Source organism: Pygoscelis adeliae, unplaced genomic scaffold, assembly GCF_000699105.1.
Source record: "Pygoscelis adeliae isolate BGI_AS28 unplaced genomic scaffold, ASM69910v1 Scaffold45, whole genome shotgun sequence".
Lineage (NCBI taxonomy): Eukaryota > Metazoa > Chordata > Aves > Sphenisciformes > Spheniscidae > Pygoscelis > Pygoscelis adeliae.
Window position 1 is genome coordinate 4,232,428 of NW_008825114.1, and position 22,240 is coordinate 4,254,667.

At 39.3% G+C, this 22,240-nt stretch overlaps 1 protein-coding gene across 1 annotated transcript in view; it reads right to left on the reverse strand.

The window, feature by feature from the left end:
• Nucleotides 1–22,240, reverse strand: part of PSIP1 (PC4 and SFRS1 interacting protein 1) — a 41,123-nt gene that overhangs the window by 9,027 nt on the left and 9,856 nt on the right. The window contains exons 4-13 of the mRNA XM_009328065.1: nucleotides 20,749–20,865; nucleotides 17,781–17,888; nucleotides 17,157–17,219; nucleotides 14,820–14,958; nucleotides 13,008–13,083; nucleotides 11,887–12,112; nucleotides 11,098–11,216; nucleotides 8,626–8,681; nucleotides 6,651–6,721; nucleotides 617–718 (exon numbers count right to left, since the gene is read on the reverse strand). Coding sequence (XP_009326340.1) covers nucleotides 617–718; nucleotides 6,651–6,721; nucleotides 8,626–8,681; nucleotides 11,098–11,216; nucleotides 11,887–12,112; nucleotides 13,008–13,083; nucleotides 14,820–14,958; nucleotides 17,157–17,219; nucleotides 17,781–17,888; nucleotides 20,749–20,865 — 1,077 coding nt within the window. The remainder of the gene's footprint in view (nucleotides 1–616; nucleotides 719–6,650; nucleotides 6,722–8,625; nucleotides 8,682–11,097; nucleotides 11,217–11,886; nucleotides 12,113–13,007; nucleotides 13,084–14,819; nucleotides 14,959–17,156; nucleotides 17,220–17,780; nucleotides 17,889–20,748; nucleotides 20,866–22,240) is intronic.

The following is a 22,240-nucleotide window of genomic DNA, read 5'->3' on the forward strand; positions in this document are numbered from 1 at the left end:
GGCTGGGTTAGTATAATTAGTTCTAAGAAAAGGTGGGATATTCTAATTACTTCTAAGAATCTATTATCATAGGGTTCCTCCTCCTGGCGCACGCGTACTGCCGTCTGGTGGTCGTCTATTGGGGTCTTTTGGAGGAAGATTCACAGTCTTCCTCACCGGGTACCTTCACCTTTGGCCCAGAATGTTGAGTTGGCAGAGCTTCAGACTGCGAGGTCGGTTTCAACCAGATGGTCTAACAACAGGGGTACAGTGTCTTTGCCAAACATTCCACTATACTTGCAACAGTATCTATACTATCAGAGTTATTAGCTACAATAGTCTTGTCTTTCATTGGCTATTACACCAGCTGTGTGCGATAATTATTAAGTTCCTGCTGGCTTAACATTTCAATGTTTACATGTCCCCGGTCAGCTAGCCAGGCTTCCACGCTTCCCTTATAGGGCAGGTTCTCCAGCACTTTGATCATCTTCATGGCCCTCCTTTGGACCCTCTTCAGTCCTTCCGCATCGTTCTTGAATTGTGGGGACCAGAACCAGACAGTACTCCAGTAGTAAATAACGGAGATATCAATTTAAGAAAACACACAAATTACTTTGATTAACATTGCAGATCTCACCTTCTTTAGAGTCAGAATCATCTCTGTATGTTTCTGAGCTTGTTGCATTGTGACTTGAAGGGATGCAAGCTCATCAAGAGCCTCAATACACCTGTTCACATCCTGTATATAAACAAGAAATTAGTTTGAAGACTTAACTTACATGTTAATAATCCTTAATTAGCCATACTAAATTCATTTCCATGTTCAGTGGTATCTTCCTATAATATCCTTAATTTGACTATGTACTTAATTTTAGAACAATTTATACAGTCAAACTTGCCAACAGAGATTACTATCGGTTGCCTTTCAGCTACTTCCATAACAAAAGGCAGATACTATTTGAAAAACCTGCATTTTTTGAAAATAATTTTATACTTTCAAAATACAAACTCAAGCTTTATGCTGCTTTCACAATTCTAGTACTTCTGCGCTGGAAGCTGTTCTCCATAGTCAGGCTTTTCCATACACAATTTTTCCCAAGTGACTTGCCACTGAGAAGGTAGCAAAGCATCTTAAGTGGACTGCAGTTAATATACAGAGCTGTATCTTTGTAGATTTTTCAGTTAAAAGTTTGATGAATGACACACTATGCAGGACACCCAGAAGTAATGATGTGAGCTTCTGATCCATTTCTAAGAACTACTGTGCTAAAGTCTTCTTCCTGTCACACTTAGTTCTCAATTTCCTTATCTTCAGCTACTCTTGCTTATTTTAATTCCTATTTCAAACTAACAAGATTCATCTCCAGCACAGGTCATAATAATATTTTGCATCTTGTTTGAAGTTGTAGCTCCTGTTCTCAAGGGAAATTAGTATTAAAAAAAACCAAACAAACATATCAGGACTATGCTCAGCAGAATTCTTATCATCATCTTTACTTTATAAATACAATTACGATAAGCTAAGTGTCCTTGCTGTAGCTCTACAACCAGTGTTCTTCCCAGTACTGCAAGATATTTGCTCCATTACACCTCTGAATCAGAGGTTTGGGGGTTTTCAGTTTTTGGTTTTTTACTTACTATTTTAGGGGAATTTACTATATGGCTCAGCAGAGGGTGATTTATTTAAGCCAGACCATTGAAGTTGTGAAGTAAAAGCTTTTAAATTTTATTTAAGGTGAACCATTTTTTTGAGACAAAGTATTGGCACAGACTTAAAATAATTTAAGAATAGGCCACACTGGAAATGAACGTTTCATATTTAACACTATAGTGGGTTAGCCTTGGCCAGCAGCCAGATGCCCAGCCAGCCACTCACCTCTCTCTCCTCAACAGTGCAGGGGGAGAAAATAGGATGAAAGCTCATGGGTCGAGATAAAGAAAGGGAGATTGCTCACCAGTTACTGTTGTGGGCAGAACAGACTCTACTTAGGGAAAGTTAATTTATTACCAATTAAAAGAGATTTGGATCGTGAGAAACAAAACCAACATTAAATCAACACTTTTCCTTCCCACCTCTTCCATGCTCAACTTCACTCCAGACTCCCCTCCCCAGCCCACCCCCAAGCAGTGCCGTGGGGACAGATGGTCAGTGTGCCACAGTTCCTCTCTGCAACTCCTTCCCTCCCACATTCTCCTCTGCTCCAGCTTGGGCTCTCCCTACAGGCTGCAGTCCTTCAAATCTCCAGCATGGGCTCTCCACAGGCCACAGTGAACATCTGCTCCTTCGTGGTCTCTTCCACAGGCTGCAGGGGAGTACCTGCTCCAGCAACACAGAGCACCTCCTCCCTTCTCTGACCTTGGTGTTCCCTCTGCTGTTTCTCACTCTTTCCTCTCCTCCTCCTCCTCTCTCTGCCCAGTGTGTTTTGCCCTTTCTTAACTAAGTTTCCCCAGAGGCACCACCATCTTGGCTGAGGGGCTCAGCCACACCCTGTGGTGGGTCCACTGCAGCTGGCTGGAACCAACTGTGTCCAGCACAGGGCAGACCCCTGCCCCCACTACCAGAACCTTGCCTCCGACACCCAACACAGTGAGTTAGAGCAGCTTGCTGCTTCTCATGCTACTGTACTTTTTCACTGACACTCGTATTTTCTCATTGTACAAATGGCACTCACAAAATGAATACACTAAACCGAAGGCTGAATCCCTTTCAACACCAGCCATGCAATGGCACTCTGAATAGACCACATAATCAATTAGGGAAAAGTCCTCAAGCTGATGTCACTCACACCTCTCCTTGGCCAGTTAATAGTGGTAGCGAGAATTTTCTTGTCTTCAGCTGTACATAAAGGCAAAGATGGAATGAAGCCTTTTACTTGCTTTTTCAGTTGTGTAAATGGAAATGGACTTTTGAAAATTTGCATCCCCTCCAGGACTTCAAATAAGAAAGAGACTGGTAAAGTATTTCTCGTCTGGTCAGATGATTTGAGGTTTCAGTTAGAGAAAAAAATAAAACAAAAACAAAGGCATAAATAACCTTGAATTCAGAAAACCTGATAGTATTGTTCTGAAGCACTGAAGGCATAGAAATTAAAATAGGCTTAAAAAAATATACAGCCGTAGTCCTTCCCTATCTGTTTTCACTGCCCAACCTCAACAGTGGAATCCAAGGTGTAACAATTTAGATAAACACATGCGAGTGCTTGACAACCCTCACTGTAAAAAAGCTGCTTCTTACGTTTAAGCAGTATTTCCTGTATTGACATCAGTGTTCATTGCCTCTTGTCCTTTCACTGAGAAGAGTCTGGCTCTGTCATCTTTCCATTCAGGTATTTACACACATGGAGAAGACCCTGCTCTCAGCCTTCTCTTCTCCAGGCTGAACACTGCCAGCTCTCTCAGCCTCTCCTTCTATGACAGATGCTCCAAGCCCTTAATTCATCTTTGTGGCCCTTTACTGGGCTCCCTGCAGTACATCCATGTCTCTATTGTACTGGGAGTCCAAAACGGGATCCAGTGCCTCAACAGTGCCGAGTAGAGGGCAGTCATCACCACCTTCCATGTTTTGGCAACTCTCTAATGCAGCCCAGGATGCTGTTGGCCACCTTTGCCACAAGAACACCATAGTAAGCTTAGTGTCCACCAGCACCCCCAGGTCATTTTCTAACAAGCTGCTCTCCAGCCAGTCAGTCCCCAGCCTGTGCTGGTGTGTGCGGTTATTCCTCCCCAGGGGCAGAACTCGAACCTTCGTTGAACTTCATGAAATTCCTGTTGGCCCATTTCTCCAGCCTGTCCAAGTCCCCCTGGATGGCAGCACATCCATCAGTCTTTCCTTTCAGTTTTGTATCATCTGCAAACTTGCTACGGGTGTGGTCTGTCCCACCATCCCAGTCATTACTGAAGATGTTTCAACAGTATTGACTACTAGTGACTGGCCTTTAGCTGGACTCACTGCCGCTGATCACAGTCTGGCTGAACTGCAGGGCACAGAAGTTTTCAGTCCACCTTGCTATGCAGACTTCATCAGTTTGTCTATGAGGCTGTTACGAGAGACAGCGTCAAAAGCCTTTTTCAGCTTAATATAAACAACATCCACTGCTCTCCCTCATCCACCAAGCCAGTCACCTCACAGAAGGATGTCAGTTTCGTCAAGCATGATTTCCTCTTCATTAACCCATGCTGACAATTCCCAGAGACCTTACTGTCCTTCATGGTATTGGAAACAATTTCCAGGACAATTTGCTCCACCACCTTCCAAGGGATCCATGTGAGGCTGAGTGGCCTGCAGTTTCCCAGATCCTCCTTCTGGAAGATGAGAGCGACATTTGCTTTCTTCCAGTCCTCGGGAACCTCCCTCTAATCACTGTGACTTTTCAAAAATAAAATGCAGTAGATGGACAGTGCCATCATCCAGCTCCCTCAGCACTCTTTTGTTTATTCTGCATCAGGTCCCACTTTGTTTAAGTGTTCCCCAATTTGATCCTTGTCCACTGAGCATCAAGTCTTTCCTGTTCAGGACTTTCCATTGGTCTCAGGGACCTATGATTGCTTGAAGGAATTGTATGAGCAAACTGAGCTCAAGAAGGCATTGAGTACCTTGGCCTTCTCCTTGTCCTTTTTCACTAGATCCCCCACCCCATTCAGCAGAAGGCCCACATTTTCCCAGTCTTCCTGTTGCTGGTGAGGAATGTGAAGAAGCTTTATTGTCCTTCATTTCTCTCCCCAGATTTAACTCCACGTGGGTTTTGGCTTTCCTAAGCACATCCCTCCATGCTTGGACAGTGTCTGCATATTCCTCCCAGGTCACCTGTCCCTGCTCCCACTCCTGTATGCTTCCTTTTTTTGTGTCCTGACTATAGTCATGGACATATTCATCCATGCAGCCCTCCTGCCACATTTGGTTATTTTCCTTGATCCATCCTTGTCAGGATGGATCACTCTTGAGAAGGAGGTAGTCCCTAAAAGTGAGCCAGATCTCCTGGTCCCTTCTTCTCTCCAGCAAGGTCTCTCAACGGATTCTTCCAAGCAGATCCCTGTAGAGGCCAAAGTCTGCTCTCCTGAGCCCAGGGCTGATCCTTTTTGCCCTGCTCCCTCTTCCCAGGATCCTGAACTCCACCATCTCAGTCACTGCAGCCAAGGTTGCCCATGACCTTCATATCCCTGACCAGATGTTCCCTGTTTGTAAGAATCAGGTCCGACAGGGCATCTTCCCTTGTCAGCTCCTTGGTAACCTGTATTAGGAAGTTACTACACTCCAGAAGCTTCCTGGATTGCTGTATAATCTCCATGTTGTCCCTTCAGCAGATACCAGGGTGGTTCAAGCCTCCCAATGAGGACCAGAGCCTTTGAAACGGTGGTGTTTCCCAATTGCCTTAAGATGACTTCATTCTTTACTTCTGCCTCATCAGGTGATCTGCAGTAGACATCCTCATGATGTCACCCATATTGGTCTGCCCACTAATCCTGACCCGTAAGCTCTCAGCTGGCTGAGCTCTGTCCCAGTGCAAAGCTCCACACATTCCCACTGGTCTCTCACATAAAGAGTTATCCTGCATCTTGTCTTCCCAGCACCCGTCTTTCCTGAAGAGCCTGTATACATACATGGCAACACTCCAGTCCCATGAACTATCCCACCAAACCTCTGTGATGCCAGTGAAACTACAGCCCTGCAACTGCAGACAGATGTGCAGTTCCTCTGGTTTGTTTCCCATGCTGTATGCATTAGCGTACAGCCACTTCAAAGAGGCACCCAGTTGTGCTGACTTTCCTGAAAGGTTAGGAGACCTTTTCCCATAATGCTGTGCCGCCAGCATTTCCTCATTTCTGTGCATACGCTCATGGTGATGCCACTTCAGTCCTGTTCTGTTGAGGAATTCTGTTGATTACAAGGCCAATTCTGTTTACATCACCCTGCACCATTTGATTGCCATCCTGCTCCACGACTTCCTCACTTTCTCCTCCGCTACTGTTCTTAGCTTAAAGCTCTTAACCGGGTTGGCCAGCCTCGTGGCAGCAATACTTTTGCCCCAGTTAGTTGGGTGGATCCTGCCACCTCCTAGGAGTCCTATCCATTCCTTCACAAGCCCTTTCCTCAAGAAAGGGATCACCACCTGGGTCCACATACATTGACCATCACCCTCACAGTCACGCAGTCATGTTTGACACTTCGCAGGTCTCCCCTGACCGTATCATTGGTGCCCAACTTAGAAAACCATCAGCAGTTAATAGTCTTAAGGCCCAACAAGCCTCAACCATCTGTCAGTAATGTTCCAAATCTGAGCCCCCAGTAAGCAGCAGACTTCCCTCAGCAACGAGTAGGGCCAGCAGATGGGGGCCTCCATCCCTTGCATCAGGCAGTCTGCCACTACTATATTAATTGTGTCCTTCTGGTGCTTCTGCATGGCTCAGGCTGAGCTGGCACAGATATTTAATTAGACAGAATTTTGTCTGAATGTTTCCGGTAAATAATTTATTATGAATATTTTCAAACAAATGCAATTTAACTTGCTGACGTTAGTCTTTTAATGTCCATAGCAACCTCATTTAAGCAGTAGTTACCTTTCAAACTGAAAAAATACTGTTCATTCTCAGAATATTAATTAAAAACAAACACGTGTGCCAAGTATTTCCTACTGGAATTATACACATAAATCAGTTAAAAAAAAAATACTTACAAGATTATCAATTTTCAGGGAGTTCTTAATTTCTGCATGTATCCTTTGAAGCCTAGAATCCATTGATGTTTCTGAAGATTAAAAATAGTATGCATGAATATTTGATAACCACATCAGGTTTGTCTTTGTAGAAACCTTTCTACAAATCTGAACTTCATACAGAATGCAGGAAAATATGGGCATGCACTCTACATCAGATAACCATGCAGGTGCACACATAAATACACCACAGGACCTACTATCAGAAATAAAGTACACAGCTTTTTAAAATTGGACACTATTAGGAACTTACATAGTTTTCTCCTTATGAGTTACAAACTGAAAATAATTTTCTATTTCAATATACAGCTGTCACCCTCTATTTGTGGGCCAAGTTAAAAGAATGTTTCAATAAATACTAAGAGTTATAAAGCTGGAAAACCTTTAATGACCGGACACCTGGATGTTTTCAGTAAATTGGATGTGATTCCAGTTAGAGTCCAAATCCATCCAAATAAAATGTTCCCAGTACACATGCTCCAGCAGGTGTGCAAGATGAATGAACATGTCCATCTAATTCACATGCTGAACGCCTGTTTGTTTTTTTTTCATACACAAGTGGTATGTATTCTGAACACTACTGCAAGCAGGGTTTCCTTCAAGTCCAATCCATCTTGGATGGGTTTGGATGCTTCCCCCCCACCCGCCACCAACACTGGATTGGTTGGAGTCCATGCCACTGGATCTGTACTACATGACAAATTACAGCCAGTGGTTTGGATTGCCCTTCAGAGTGGGAGTACTAAAAAAGCAATGACTTATCCCTATGAAGGTCAGTTTGCAAGTCTGGGTTAGTAGACAAGACCACAGTAATCTGAATCTAAGCCTCTTGCTTAGGAAGAACAAGCCTCTTGCTTAGTTAAGAGGTAGTATCCAAATACTTTCAAGAGGCCTCTGAGATTATTGTGTTATGAAAAGATAGAAAGGGAAAAACGAAAGGAAGAACTAAAGTGATTTGGTTCAAAGAATAAGAGCTTTTGCTTCTTGTTCACAAACAGAAGGGATCATAGAGCTCGAATGACAGTAAAATGGGAATAGGAAAGACCTGTTCTGATGCACTGAAGAAAGAAAGAACATAGAAGAACAAGAATGCACTGTTTCACAGATCTTACAGAAGCACTCATGGGTCAAACAGCTTGGACTGAGACCCAAAAGCCATCCTTAGCAGTTGGACTATACAATATGAGGAAAGTCTCTCTTCCTCCCTCATCTCGGCTGTAGAGAAACTGTCCCGGGAGATCCAGCAACTCAAGAGAGGATAGGTCCTATTCCTCACCTGTATGGACCAGTATCTCGGCTATTTAGGAGTCAGTGTTCTTTTGCTCAAGAGAGAGACTATAAAGGGTACCCACCACGGGGCACCCTATGGTTTTACCTGCGTGACCACGGAGAGGACATGAGGAAGTGGGATGGAAAACCTACTGCAGCCCTAGGGGCACGGGTACGTGAATTGCAAGGGAAAACAATCACAGGAAGAGGTTCTTCCAGGAAAATTGCTGCTCCAGTTTCCAGCGGGCAGTTCCCCAGACAGAGTAGAAGGGCTGGTCCTACTCCTGATGTTAATGAAGAAACTTCTGACTCATATGTACAAGAAGTAAGAAATGAGTACTGTGATGAGGACTAGAGGGGCCCTGCCTCCAGCCAGGTGGAGGAAAGGGACAATCGAGTTCACTGGACTGTGTGGATTCGGTGGCCTGGCACATCAGACCCACAGAAGTATAAGGTTCTAGTAGACACCGGTGTATAGTGTACCCTAATGCCATCAAGCTATATAGGGGCAGAACCCATCTGTATTTCTGGGGTGACGGGGGGATCCCAACAGCTAACTGTATTGGAAGCCGAAGTCAGTCTAACTGGGAATTATCTTACCCAGACAAATAATTCTGTTCAAAATTTAAGACGACCAAAAATACTGTTTTAGCTTCTTTAAACTAACCTCTCTTCTTCTCCATCTTCTTAACTTCTGTTTTCTTGCCTTCTTCTTTACTCTGCCTATCAAAAACATTAAAGTGTTCTTACAATGTTGTAAAGTCTGTTTTTCAGTCTCTCCCCCCCCCCCTTGTTTTTAGTGAGATGCAATGTTCTGAGGTATTATCTCAGTAAAACGTTAGCATGCAAAAACCACAAAGAGCCAAACCCTGGTTGTCAGAGACTGAAATAAATTAACAAAATTAGTTAGCTGAGATACTGCTGATAAATCCTCCATACTGACAGATGGTTTTCCCTAGAAGCAGCAAATTAAAGGATTTTAAAAACAAGTCACATTTCTAAACTGTATTTTGTTTTGGTTGGATGTACGAATTGGTTAAATGGCATTGTATGGAACTAACTTATGGAGAAACAAAATATTTTTATTATGATGACATGACCACGGGGAATTACGGAGAGATCAATTAGTCATAATCAGATCCTACGTGACTTATTTTCTCATACAATTAATTGTAACAGTATAGGTATCCTACAACTGACCATAAACGTATCAGTGATAATTTAAATATTCTTGAAGCAAACAGTAATAGAGGAAAAAGATTTATTACAAGTTCATTGAAATTTCCTGGCTCTTTCTCTAATTGTATCACTAAAAATAAAGCTGGGACTCAAGAAAAACAAAACAAAACTTGTCGCCATCTCAGTTACAGGATGAAGACAGGCAGAAGTCTTTCAAACAAGCTTTTGAACTCTTCATTCAGAGCAGATCATGAACCCCTATTTAGCAATTCCTCAGTCTTGTCTTACTGAGGGGTTTTAAAGCCTCACTTTGCGTATTTCAGCACATCATGTGACTCATTTTCTTCCTGTCGTAGTAATATGCATCCATAAAATATCCAGGCCTCATGTCTATCATCTTCCATGTTTCTTTCATACTCTATCCAGTAACAGAATCAGTTTCCAAGTACGTAAGACTATTTTACTTCAACTGGCAGTACAAGTTCATGCCGTTTAAACAGTACATGTAAACTTCGTATATGTACAGAATGGTGTACAAAGCACTGTTATTAGACTTAAATAAATACTAACGAAGTAGCTACAAAGACCAGAAAATGGAAACTATGCTGGTGAGAAAAGTAACCAAAAAAGGTATCAGCCGATATTCAGTGTATTAGTAGAGGAACTTGAAGACAAAAAGAAGTCCTTTTACTTTTTATCGAGTTTTGTGGTATTAGTCATCAGCTATAATTAAATTAATTATGCATTCATTAACTACTACTCCTTTATCTTACTGAAACAAAGCTCCATCTACCCTCCAATGCATAAAGTATGACAGCTATTTAAAAGTAGAGAAGATTTGACTATCATAACCAAATCAATATATGACAGTTTTATTGCAGAAATCAATCAATGTATGTCAGATTTATATAGTGAAGAGCTGCAAAGATGCTAAGGACAATTTAGTATCTCTGGAGTTGGAAATGCTTAGGTTTGCTACAGGCAAGTAGAGTAATTATGTTAGGATTCCAGAGAAGGAGTGACAGGAAGAAGAGGAAGAGAAGAAAGGGCTAGAGGACAAAAAACCTCAAACAAACTAGATTCTTGTTAATGAATGTGAAAAAGGTAGAATTTTGTTGTTACAGATGAAAGGGAGGGACTATTATCCTCCTCCTTTTTCTTCCAAATTTTTACCTTGTTCTCCCTTTCTTCTGCCCTCCCACCAACTGTGGGGATGGGAACATCATGCTCTCGTGGTGGTGGCTTCTTCACCCATTCGCAGAATAGCTCTTGAGAATGAGTCAGATTTCTTCCTATTGTCCCACCCCCCCCAGTTTCTGGCAGGATCTTCTCTCCATTCTTATGCTTGTTTCATTTGTGATAATTTATCTTCCGAATGCAGACTGCTCTTGGTATCACTCAACTGGCTTTGCAGTGCTAGAGTAGAATAATTCTTAATTTTTTCCTTGTTCTGTCTGACGGTGTGTGTTCCAGCTGCCAGACAGAGAAGGAAATGTTTTCCAGGTAACCCTATGCATTCCACAACGTGATCAAAAATCCGTAACCATGGATTAGTAGGTCCTACCAGTTCTCAATCTAGTGTATCCAAAACTTAAAGAAAAATATATGGCTGTCCTGAACAGTTTTTCACACTGATCCCTTTTCACATGGATATTCTTAGGCTACTTCTAAACAGAACCCACCAGCTGCCTTCTGCTAGAAATTCTAAGCCACTTAAAGACTGACACTGCTTAATTTCTAGGTTCAATTCTTCCCATCTTCCCACAATAGAACCTATTGGTTTAGAAGAGTTTTTTACTCTCCACTTAAAAAGAAATTAAAATAGACAAAAAAAGGGTGGGGGGAGAGAACAACAGAACACAGCGCAAACCAGTTTGGAATTTTTTCAGGTATTGTCTCCTCCTGTTAGTTTCAAAGTACTCCTACAACTTGCGGACATCACATGTTAAAACATACTCACGATTCAGATTCCGTCTGTTCCTCTTGCCTACGCTTTCTTTCTGTTACTTCTTTCTCATGTTGACCTCTTACAATGTTTCTTCTGTGAGCTGCCTGAAAGCTTCTTCCCCCTTTTTTCTTCTGTTTTTATTTGGGATTTTAGGATTGGAAAGAGGAAATGAACCTTTAGATTACTGAAGAGCAAGATTATTAAATCATTGTTTCTGTAAACAGGTAAACCTACGTACACTAAATACCTTTGAAACAACTCTGCTCCACAGAACAACCTGACAAGAGCTGGCTTTCCCCACAACTAAATACAAGACCTCCACACGTTCATAGTTCCTGAATTTCTTTAGTCCTTTTCCCTTTTTCCTTTTCTAATAGAAGGCAAATATCCTAAGCACCAGAATAATTAAGACATTCCAAATGATGGGCTAGGGACAGCTTTGTATGTTTCAAAAACTTGATTTCAAGCCAAGTGTTCTCTTAGACACAGCCAAGGAAAAAAAGTCTGTGTTCTGAGGAACATAGATGGAAAAAGCCTTTCGACAAAATAAATAACTGCTACATTTAAATCCTTTGTTAAAAAGAAAAGTGTCTTAGAAAAGATGCTTTTCTTAGAAAATACTGAAGAAGTTCCTCAAAGAATTATCTGACAAAATTAAGTTCTGCAACTTTCAATCTATGTGTCTGTATTAGCCAGCCACAGGGCTCCAATCTTTACTAGGATCTGGCATTAACTTCAAGAAAGATCTTCAGTGATAATACTTTCCTCTATAATAAATGTATCAGGAAAGCAAAATTATACCTTGTCACCTTCTTGTTCTTCTCCATCATCTTCAGAGTCAGAAGCTGATGCAGAACCCACTTTCACAGCATTTTTCCTTTTTGGTTCAGCCTCTTTCTTTCCTTCCTTTTTGTCAAATTCCTTCTTTGATTTCTCCTCTTCCTTCTGACTTTCCTCATCTTTTTTCCCTTGCTTTTTGGGCTTTTCTTCTGGTCCTTTTTTCTTTGCCTTCTCCTCCTCATTAACACTAAAACATGAATAGGTTTTAGGCATCATATCCATTATCTGCAGTGAGTTTAAAACATCACATTCTTCTAACTCAGGAAGTTTGTTTTTTAACTACAGAACATTAAAAACTATGAAGTTAATTCACTCTCAGTTCATTTAGTGACTCTTCAAAATATACTCATTCTTTTTCTAAAATTATAGCCCACTACCTATGCAAAAAAAGAAGTAAATAACAGTATGGAGGCCCTAATGAAGCTAATGTTAATATATGTGCATAGATCCAAAGCAAAAGAGTTAATGCTCAGAAGTTCTCCACACACCTATGTGTCTGCAGGACCAAGAATGCACAGACTATAAATTAGTTTTATGAAGCATGCCTATTTAAGGTGTACATATACTGAAACTGTGCATCTGGTAATCTATAGAAAACTACGCTAACGCTCAACTTGTCCTTCAGTTACTAGAACTAGTAAGGACTTGACAAGAACTGAAGAGGGTAAAAACAAAGTTTAGGTAACAAATAGTGTTGGAATTCCATCAGAAGAGATTTCTGAAACAAAAATGTAAAGAAATTTCAGTATTTTAGTTTTGCATGATGTTGTCTTTTCTCTTAGTAAGTATCTTTTCCTCTTCACCCAGCATACAATTACATAAGGAATTTTGCACAGATTTTACAAGTTAGGAAGGCTAAGATCTTCTGTCTCTTGTTCCAGAAATGTACTACCTTGAGTTACTATGTATTAATTACCTGAGCTGTAAATAACGACATCAAAGCAAACAGCAACTCATACTGAATACTAAAGGGGCAAAAACCTGTCAGGAGCTCAAGTACTGATTATGAAGTCTTAACATAAGGAACAACATGGTTTACAATGAAGAAGCTTTATATTAAGAAACAAAACAGAACAACTCACGAGTCACTCTCTGAAAGACAAGGTGGTTTCACCAACTTGGGTCTCCCTCTTGGTTTTGGAACCTTTACTTCAGAAGCTAGCATTTATACAGAAATAACAGGTTAGTCCACAGCCACCACCTGCTCCTTGTCTATGAAGAAAGATTCTTAATCGACAGAAGGTACACTTCAATCAAAATATATACCCTAACTTTGTTATTATAAAAAAAATCAAGTATTACATGAGTACCAAACTTTAATTTTTCAAAGACATCTTGATTAAAGCGTTGGTAGTTTTTTTAGCTAATTGGTAAATTAAACTTTGGTGGTTTTTTAGCCACAGGCTCCAACTACCAATTCTTGTGGTTTTTTGCACTCTGTGCAGTTAGGATTTGTTTCACATGTTGCATAACTAACATGAAGAAGTCTGAAATTAGAGAATGGAAACAAGTCATTTGGTGTCCACACTTCCGCAGCCTGTTTGCCAGTATTTTCAGATGTATCACGGGGCTTCCATCACTTTTCTTGATAACAAGCCACTGTCAAGAAGTTCTACCACCACACTACAGTACACAGCAAAGCTGCATTTCCTCAGATTCACCGTATTGTTAGGAATATGACAAACAACGTATCTGCCTTCCTGGCACTTTACATCTTCAAATGCTTGTCCGATACCACAGCGACCATGTGGTTAGGAAACCTAATACTCAGTGTTTAACCTTCTGTTGGTGTTAGCACGGAGCACTGTTAAGCAAGAGATGCATGCATCATATCAACACCAGAAAAGGCTGCATAGTACATCTTATAAAAAGGCATTTTATACAGGGGGTGAAAACATCTCTTACAGATCCTTTCCTGCTCGTACAGACAGTAGTTAGTACAAACAAAGAAAAAAAATTGTAAAGATAAACACACACAAATATTAAAAATGTACACTTAGTACATGTAATGAAAGGGGGGGAAGGGGAGGGGAGCTGAAATAATATGTAATTTCCTCACAGCTTCCAAGGCAAAAGTAATTAAGTCTAGTTAACTGTGGTTGCACTTTCTAAAAGTTATTTTCGTACTGTCAGCAGATACAGATGAGTATAAATTATTTGTTTCCCAGACTAGGTGCTCATACAATGTACTTAACTGCTGCAAGAACTGTTTTCCGATGTAGAAGTTAATGATCAATTCAAGAATATCTGCAAGCTTACCACAAAAATTCCAATAAATTAGATCATTGCTACTTTGAAAGAAACAAGCACTGCAGAAATAATCACCAAATAGTTCTAATTATACATTTTAAAAAAAGCAGTATATCTTCTCTTCATTTGTCTATCAATCTACACAGACTGCCTTAAACATCTTTTTAAACAAGTCTCTCCAGCTCTCTGTTTTTACTGTCCTCTGAGCTCCACCTACAGGCTCTGTGTGTCCCCCAGTTCTCTTCCTTATGTTTTATGGATATTCTAACACAATTAAAGTATTCTATAGACCTTTGAAGAATATAAACCTTTACGGAGCAACAATGCAAGAAGAGCCCTTATCATGTATCTATAGTTCAGCAGCATTCTACAAAGGCGGATTTTCTAAAGGTGATGCTTGTACCCAAAAACGACGAGTCTTATTTGGAGGACTGAGCATTAATGCTAACAATTTAAATCCATTTACAAGCTGAATTCTTCAGTTTGAGATGAGGTGTTTTCTCATTACAATCTATTAGCAAAGACTGCCTTTAGCATGAGAAAATACTCTGTAGTACTTTAGGGGAAAGAGACAGCTCCCTGACTAATTCTCTACTAAGGTATTTCTGTGGTGAAAAAAATTAAATCTTTCTTTTAAAAGTTACCTGCTGGTCTTCCTCTTTTGGGGCTTACTTTTGGAGACACTGGCACAGGAGCTGCTGCCGCCACTGCTGCCGCCACTGCTGCCGCCACTGCCGCTGTTGCCACTGCTGCTGCTTCCTCAGCTTCAGCTTGTTTTTCAGCCTAATTTAAAGAATGAATTTCACAAGTGAAAAAAAACCACAGGGCACCAATTTCTAGAAGTTTAAAACTGTTGTCTGAGAAGTGCATTATTACACTATTACTTCTACACATGAAAAAAAAAAGTTTGCAAATTTAGTAAGATTATATTTAAATATCACTAACTCTCCATACCATCACTACCTGATATAGTAATGTTCCATATCATTTCAACCAGCCCATTCATCTTCAGAACAATAAACTATCTTGGTATGACAAAGGAAGAAGTATTTTTAAGATCACCGTAACAGCATGCCAAAACCCAGTTTTAAGTGGGTTAAGTTCTTCCCCCCCTCATATACAAATACTCTTCTTTTAGATGCTATCATCTCCTCTAGCTGCAAAGTATCAAGTCAGTAGATGGAGCTATTCAGAAAAACACCTGCTTCTAGCTCTGTAGCCAATTATTCACAATGAAAAATTACATGTTGACCTACACTAACTGGACATCATGACCTTCAATCTACATAGTCATTTTAGGGGGGTTGTGTTTTAACGACAGATAGAACTGATGACAAAAGATCTTGATAAAAGGATACATATCTCCCTGCATAAACATTCCATATCCATACATACAAAGAAATGAGAAAAATCCCAACTGGAGAAAATATTCAGAGAATTTAGTGTCCTGGATGCAGGAGCATCAGCTAGCAGCAACAGCAAAGTTATAGGCAAATACATATTTATCGTAATATTCTATAATAAAAGACAATTTTATAGAACAGAGACAAACTTGAATCTAGAATAGAGTAGAGGTGCATCTCTCATACTAACTGTGCTTTCCATCAGCCTACAGAAAGACTGCTTAAATGAAGACAAAAAAATACCTGTTAAAATGCTTTTTTTACAATCCCAGGAAAAGAAAACACCATGTTTCTTAAGGCAAGTAAGAAATGCATTCAAAGTCACGTAACTGCATAGCCAACCCTCTTTCTGACCCACAAGCACACACCACATCCCTTCAAGTACTACGTTTTTCTGTTCAGCAATGACCTGGAGTAATGCAAATTTCTGTTTAAACCCCTTGCCACACACAGCACATGCCAAACACAAGTCTGTCAGCTGAAGCTACTAAATGGGACAGAGGAAGTCTTCTTAGGCCTGAAGTGCCTTATGATGCAAAAAAAAAACCCCCCACCCCACAAAAACCCCCCAAAAACCTACCTCAAACAAAACAGAAGAGAAAACACCAAACCATAGGATTTGAGTGCTTTTTGAAAAAGTAAAGAATGAGATTTTTTTTTGGGGGGTGTGTGTGTCATCTGTGAGGCTTCTCTCCCATTTACAAGCTGAAATCACATGCATGCATAGTCACAGACAATTCTTTCAACTTCTTGCTGTTTCAGACTAGAAGCTTTCTTTGAATTTTATTTTAGGTTTATTTTTATAAAATTTGTTTGTTTATTTTTAAGTAAGGTAGTCTTTAAATTATATTTTTTAAATATTCAAGTCATTTTTGTAAGAGCGTCCAAACACATATCTTTCTTTTTCGTGAAGCAAATGATACTCAGCATGCTACTTATCTGTGACAAACATACTAAGGTGTCAGTTATTTCACACTCATCCCATCCCTGCTTTCAATACTAATGTTACAAGTTAAAATGGTTTCAAACTAAAATTAAACTTTGCCCCACTTTAATCTAGTTTTTAGTTGGGTCAGTGCCCTGATCTGGTTTGCTGTGTGCCCACATGAACATTAAGGCTGGAGCATGCTGAGCAAGCAGCTGGAACTGCCTCTTTCAAAGTAACTCAAATTTTTCCCAGGTTGAAGACACCACGAAAATCACAGCCTCGTGAAAAGGTGGAGTATTTCAGGTGTTAGCCCAGTGTGATGAAGATGTTAAAATAGATTTTTCACACCTTCAAAAGACTATTTTATTAGTGGTCTAGCAACAGCTTATATCTTAGTTTCTCTTATTTGCAATGGACTGTTTGGGAAAAGATGGCAACTCCCTACTCTACAGTAAGAACAAACAAAATTAAGACTTGTAAGACACCCTCTAGGAAAACTTTCATTCCGACAGATCTTTCAGCCATTTGAATGGGGGGAGGAGGGTGACAAGCACTTCAACTTATGCATAATCTGTCATTAAAGAAAATAATATCCAATATCATCACATCCAAAAATTCCAGTAAGATGAAGCAATTAAACATATTGTTACCTTTCTTTTTCTTCCTCTTCTAGCAACCTTAGGAATAGAAGCATCATTTGTTTTCACCACATCCTGTGAAGATTAAAAATGGTGCTAAAAGTCTTAACAAAACAAAGATATATTTTAAATTATTCTATTTTTTATCCACAACTGAAGCCTCTGGCACATAATTTAGACAAAAATCCTGTAATATATATGAAGACACCCCCTGCTTTTAATTATTAAAATCCTGATTACCAGATAGTCAGGATTCTATTTTATTTCTTATCTTTCAGAAAAAAGTACTAAATAATACTCTGTTTTAAACAAAGGTACGTAGTCATGTTTTAGTCTGTCTGAACTCTTTATCTAGTCCTTTAAATAAGTACATTTTGCAATACAGAGTAAGTGATTAAAAAAACCTGTTCCACCTGTTTTAATTGAACTTACAGACAAGCCAGACTAATAGTTTCCTCTCTGATGAAAGCTTCAATATAAACATAAGTGAACACATAGGAAGTTTTATATAATTAAACAGCTCCTGAGACTGTCACAGTAGTAATAACTGTAGCTTCTTAGTACTCAGTAACAGATTCATTTCAATCGACATAATATTAAAGTGTTCTCTGGTACACAGAAAAAGCTTTCACATACTTCTTTACTGTTTTTCTCAGAAGGTAGATCATCTTCCTTTGAAGTATCCATCTCCTTTTCTTCTGTTTCAGCTTCTGTAGGTAAGTTAGTATCCCCTTTAGGGGATAACTGCAAAGGGAGTCAACACAGAGTGAAAAAAAATGCATTAAAAAGTATTTCATAGTGAAATAGAACACGCTAATAACCATCAGGCTGCTTTTCGCTTTAAATAGTTTAAGTCCGTAGATACACTCCTTTCTTAGGTACACATTAAAAGCCTAAGGCAGGACTACTTTCTCCAGTACACAATTGCAGACCGTTGTCAGAACAGGTCAAAATACAGCAATGTACTATGGTGGAACTTCAATTCCACTTTGTGTTCACGATAATATAACTACACTTTTTCACCATATCACCATTACGTAAGTACTTTTAAATGTTCATGCCAACGTTCAGGATTAATTTGGATCACTGTTTATCTATACATAGAGATGGATATCAGAGTCACAGACCACATTTACCAAAGAATATCACTCTAATAAACAAAGACTTAATGTAGTAAACAGACCACAAGCAAGTTGTTTTATCATGTGTGACGCAGTAATAACTGATAATTGGTGTCATCTAATCTATGCCTTTTTTTCCTGCTTTGTTCGGGTTTTTATAAACCTTAAAATACTAGTTTTTGTTTTAGGTGAGCAGTTAAGACTTGAAAAATCAAGAGTTTGTAATAGTTTACTTGAAAATAATCAACATTTCCTTGCAGCCTATGTATGTGCATGTTTTTTAAATCTTCAGTTCATTTTCTCAACTTCAATACTATTGCCTTGTCCCATTTGCAAGCACCTTTTGTAAAATTCCCTTTTAAAGTAGCCACAGTTGCTTTATTCAATGTTTAAATTTGAACAACTCAGGCACAAGGCTATCATGCAATATTTCCAGTTACTTGAAGACATATAGTATCACTGAGTCTTTTTTTACAGATTACAACTTTAAGACAGAAGAATCATTGGTACACCAAAACCACAGAAGACCAGAGTACAGTGACTGGTTAAAAGAATGTTATAGCTACATTAGTATGAGAAGAAAAAGAGTTAAGAGTAAATTTGCTCCATATTTTACCTTGAACTGTAACTGATTGAGACTAATTACAGAAATCTATGTAGAAGGACCCGTTCAGGATCTTCGATTCCATCTTTGTGTTTAAACAGCTCTTATGTCTTCCTGTTTCTCTTTCACAGTGCCAGCTCAGGATAGCCTGAAAGCACTTCTCAGGAGAAACATGACGCCTAAGTCATTGCCATTCTCACTAGCACATGCTGCTTGCTGCATAAATTCACACTGAAGCAAACTGATGAACCAGTCCAGCTTAAAAGAAGCTTTCCCCTTGCAGTAGCAAATGCTGGGGAACAAATGCTTTTATCAGCAGTGTGCATGGGCAAGAAGGAAGAACAGCACTGGTTTACCAATACTACCAGGAAATTACATATTCAAGAGTGCTCCTAAAGTATAGCTGATAGAACCCAAATCACACTGACCTTCCAGCGTGGAAGTGCTAAATTAAGGAACACTAAGTAGTAACAAGTTGGGAGAAATAACCCATCAATAACTCCGCAGTCTCCAACTCACCAAAACAACTCTCAACATCATCTATCAGTGTACTACCAGTACACAGGTTTTTTTTCCAATCAAAGGTCTTTCTTCCTCTTGAAAAAACAAGCTATTACAGCTACTAGACACTAATCCTACATGAGGAACATCCTGTATGTATTTGACACATTGCAAATTCTTCAGTTGCAACTGTGAATCAATACTAAAGGACAGCCAGCTACACCTACCGAAAAACTACATTAAATCTTGGCAAATAGGCAAAAGGAAAACAGTCAGAATTCAGGCAAATAGTTTGACACTTAATTTAAGGGCACTGCTCATCCTGTACAGTAGTAATTTCGAGAAATTAGTTAAAAATAAATGAGATACCATAAATGTATCAATCCCATCTGCATCATGATTTTTCTCATTTTAGGATTCTATTCTCCTTAAAAAAAAAAAAAAATTGAGAAGAGATGACACACAACATCTCTTCCATGCCATACAAAAAGATAACCCCGCATGAACGAGACAAAACATCCAAGGACAGAGAAAGTTCTAAGCAGTGTGCTACGCTAATATCATTAGGTGTACAATAAGCTAGGAAGGTTCCCCTCTTACAGTACAAACTATGTGCAGCACCAGTAAGCTGAAACAAAGATGTTTCAGACAGAAATGCATTTTCTTAGTGTGACGACAATATATTTAAAGAGAACACAATCTTGTTTTGGAAGGATTGTAAGGTATTTAGAATTTACATTTACAAAGCAAAGAAGCTAAACTCTGTCTATAAAACTACTATATAACTACTGTATACCAATTACTCACGGATGCTTTCCTGACTCAGAGTTCAATTGATACAGCTATGAAATCCTTTATATCCATTTATACCCTAATTAGTCCATTAGGAGGATGGCCTAATTCAAACTGATTCTTATAATCTGTTCAAGAAAATACACTGAAGAATCCTTTCAGCCCAGACAGAACCTAACGCTCTGTTAGGCTTTTCAACAGAAACTGTCATAATTGAAAGAGACAGTCATACCTGCCTGATATTAAAAAGTCTTCAAAAATAGAAAAGGAAATTTAAAACTCAATCTTGGTGATCATTTCCACCTTCTCCTGCCTAGGAAGTAATGCTGTATGAATTTAGTTGAAGTGTATTATGATTTAGAAATATAGACTGGTAAAGAAATTAATTTTCAAAAACATGTCCAGCACCTTAAAAGGAATACAGAAGGACAAGACTATTCCTATAGGTACATCTGAAAAGAAGCAAAGGCAAGGCAGTTACAACAGTAAAACAGTGTTAGTTTAAAGTACTTAAGTAAAAACTTGGCAATACAGTTTTCACTTAAAAACGTCTCTGGTAGAATGAAACATGAATTCAGTCACTTACTTTTGGGACAGAAGACTTTCTTCTTTTGGCTCCTGCTTTTTCTTCACTCCCCTCAGCAGGCTCCTGACTGCTTTCTTGAACAGTTTCTTTGATAGGAGTGTTAATGGCTGGATGGGACTTCAATATAAAAACATCAAAAACGAGATCTAAATCCCTTCCTGAACTACAGAATAACGTTACTGAGAGGTGTTCTGCCACCTGTACGTTACTGAAGAAAGCATCATCCTAAAGAACCTCCTATTACAACTACAAGAACATTAAAATGAATTTCATTCATTTCCACACTTTTCTGTTTCAATTGCATTTTCATTATCGAACTTTGACACTCTAATGGTATAGTAACTTATTTTCACACTAAAAATACTGCAATGTAAGGTTTTTCTTATGTATAAATTGAAAAAAAAAAGTTTTTTGTCAAATATAACTTGTGATGCTACTGCCACGAAGTGCATTTTTAAATAAGTTATCAGTCCTAAGTGAGCCAACTACCTGTTCCTGAAAACATGAGCAGAAAAAAAAATTCTAAAAAAGGCTAAAGAATTGAAGTTAAAAACATGGAAGTAGAGAAGGTAAAGCCCAAATTACTCTTCTTTTTATTCCATTACATTGTGGATAGTATTCTCACTCTTAAATATCAGCTCCTTCAAACAAAGCTGGCAGAACTCCCCTGACTTTAATTTTTCCCCCACCGAGGAAGTGGTTTTGGATTTAAGCCCAAGGCACAAGCTCCCTTCTGCCCTCCACCTCCCTTACTAGCAGTTACAAGGAACATCTGCAAAGAATAAATACTGCTTTCAGAACATTCCAGCCAGTTCTGGCAGTTAAACTGAAAACGTGGCTCTCAGAAGGACTTACCAAGACAAAATATGCCCAGTAAAAGGACAGAAAAAAAGAAAAAAAATTGCAAGTGAATCCCTCTATATGAATAGCCAACAAGTCTGTCACTTTAATATTATCTTGTATCCAGAATAAAAGCTTGATTTTGCCAACATCTCCATGTTATTACCCACCCCCCTCTGACCTTACCTGCTCTGTGGCCAAACACAAAATTATCTATTCACCCTGAATTTTTAGGCTCTGACAACTAACCTGTCTTCCCTGCTACTGCCCAGTAACTGTGATTCACTTAACTCTAAGAATCTTTTTTAAAATCAAAGAATTGTATGTAGATCAAATATAGAGATCAAGGAACATCTTAAGACACATTCATTCACCTCCAAGACCTCAGCTAAAAAATTTGTCCATTCACCAACGCGTACTGAATACTGCAACATATTAATAGGCCATAATACACTATTCTGCTTTAAAATATTGTTGGAAAAATAGTGTCTTCACTAATCAGTATACTTATGTTACCTTTCCTCTCAGTCTTCATAACCAACTACTTGCCTTCACTTCCGAGATCACTCGCTGCCTACACTGATCTTCTTTCTCTCACACACTGCACCGGGGAAAACCGCTGGCAGGTGCCGGTGCCGGCTGGCGGGGGCCC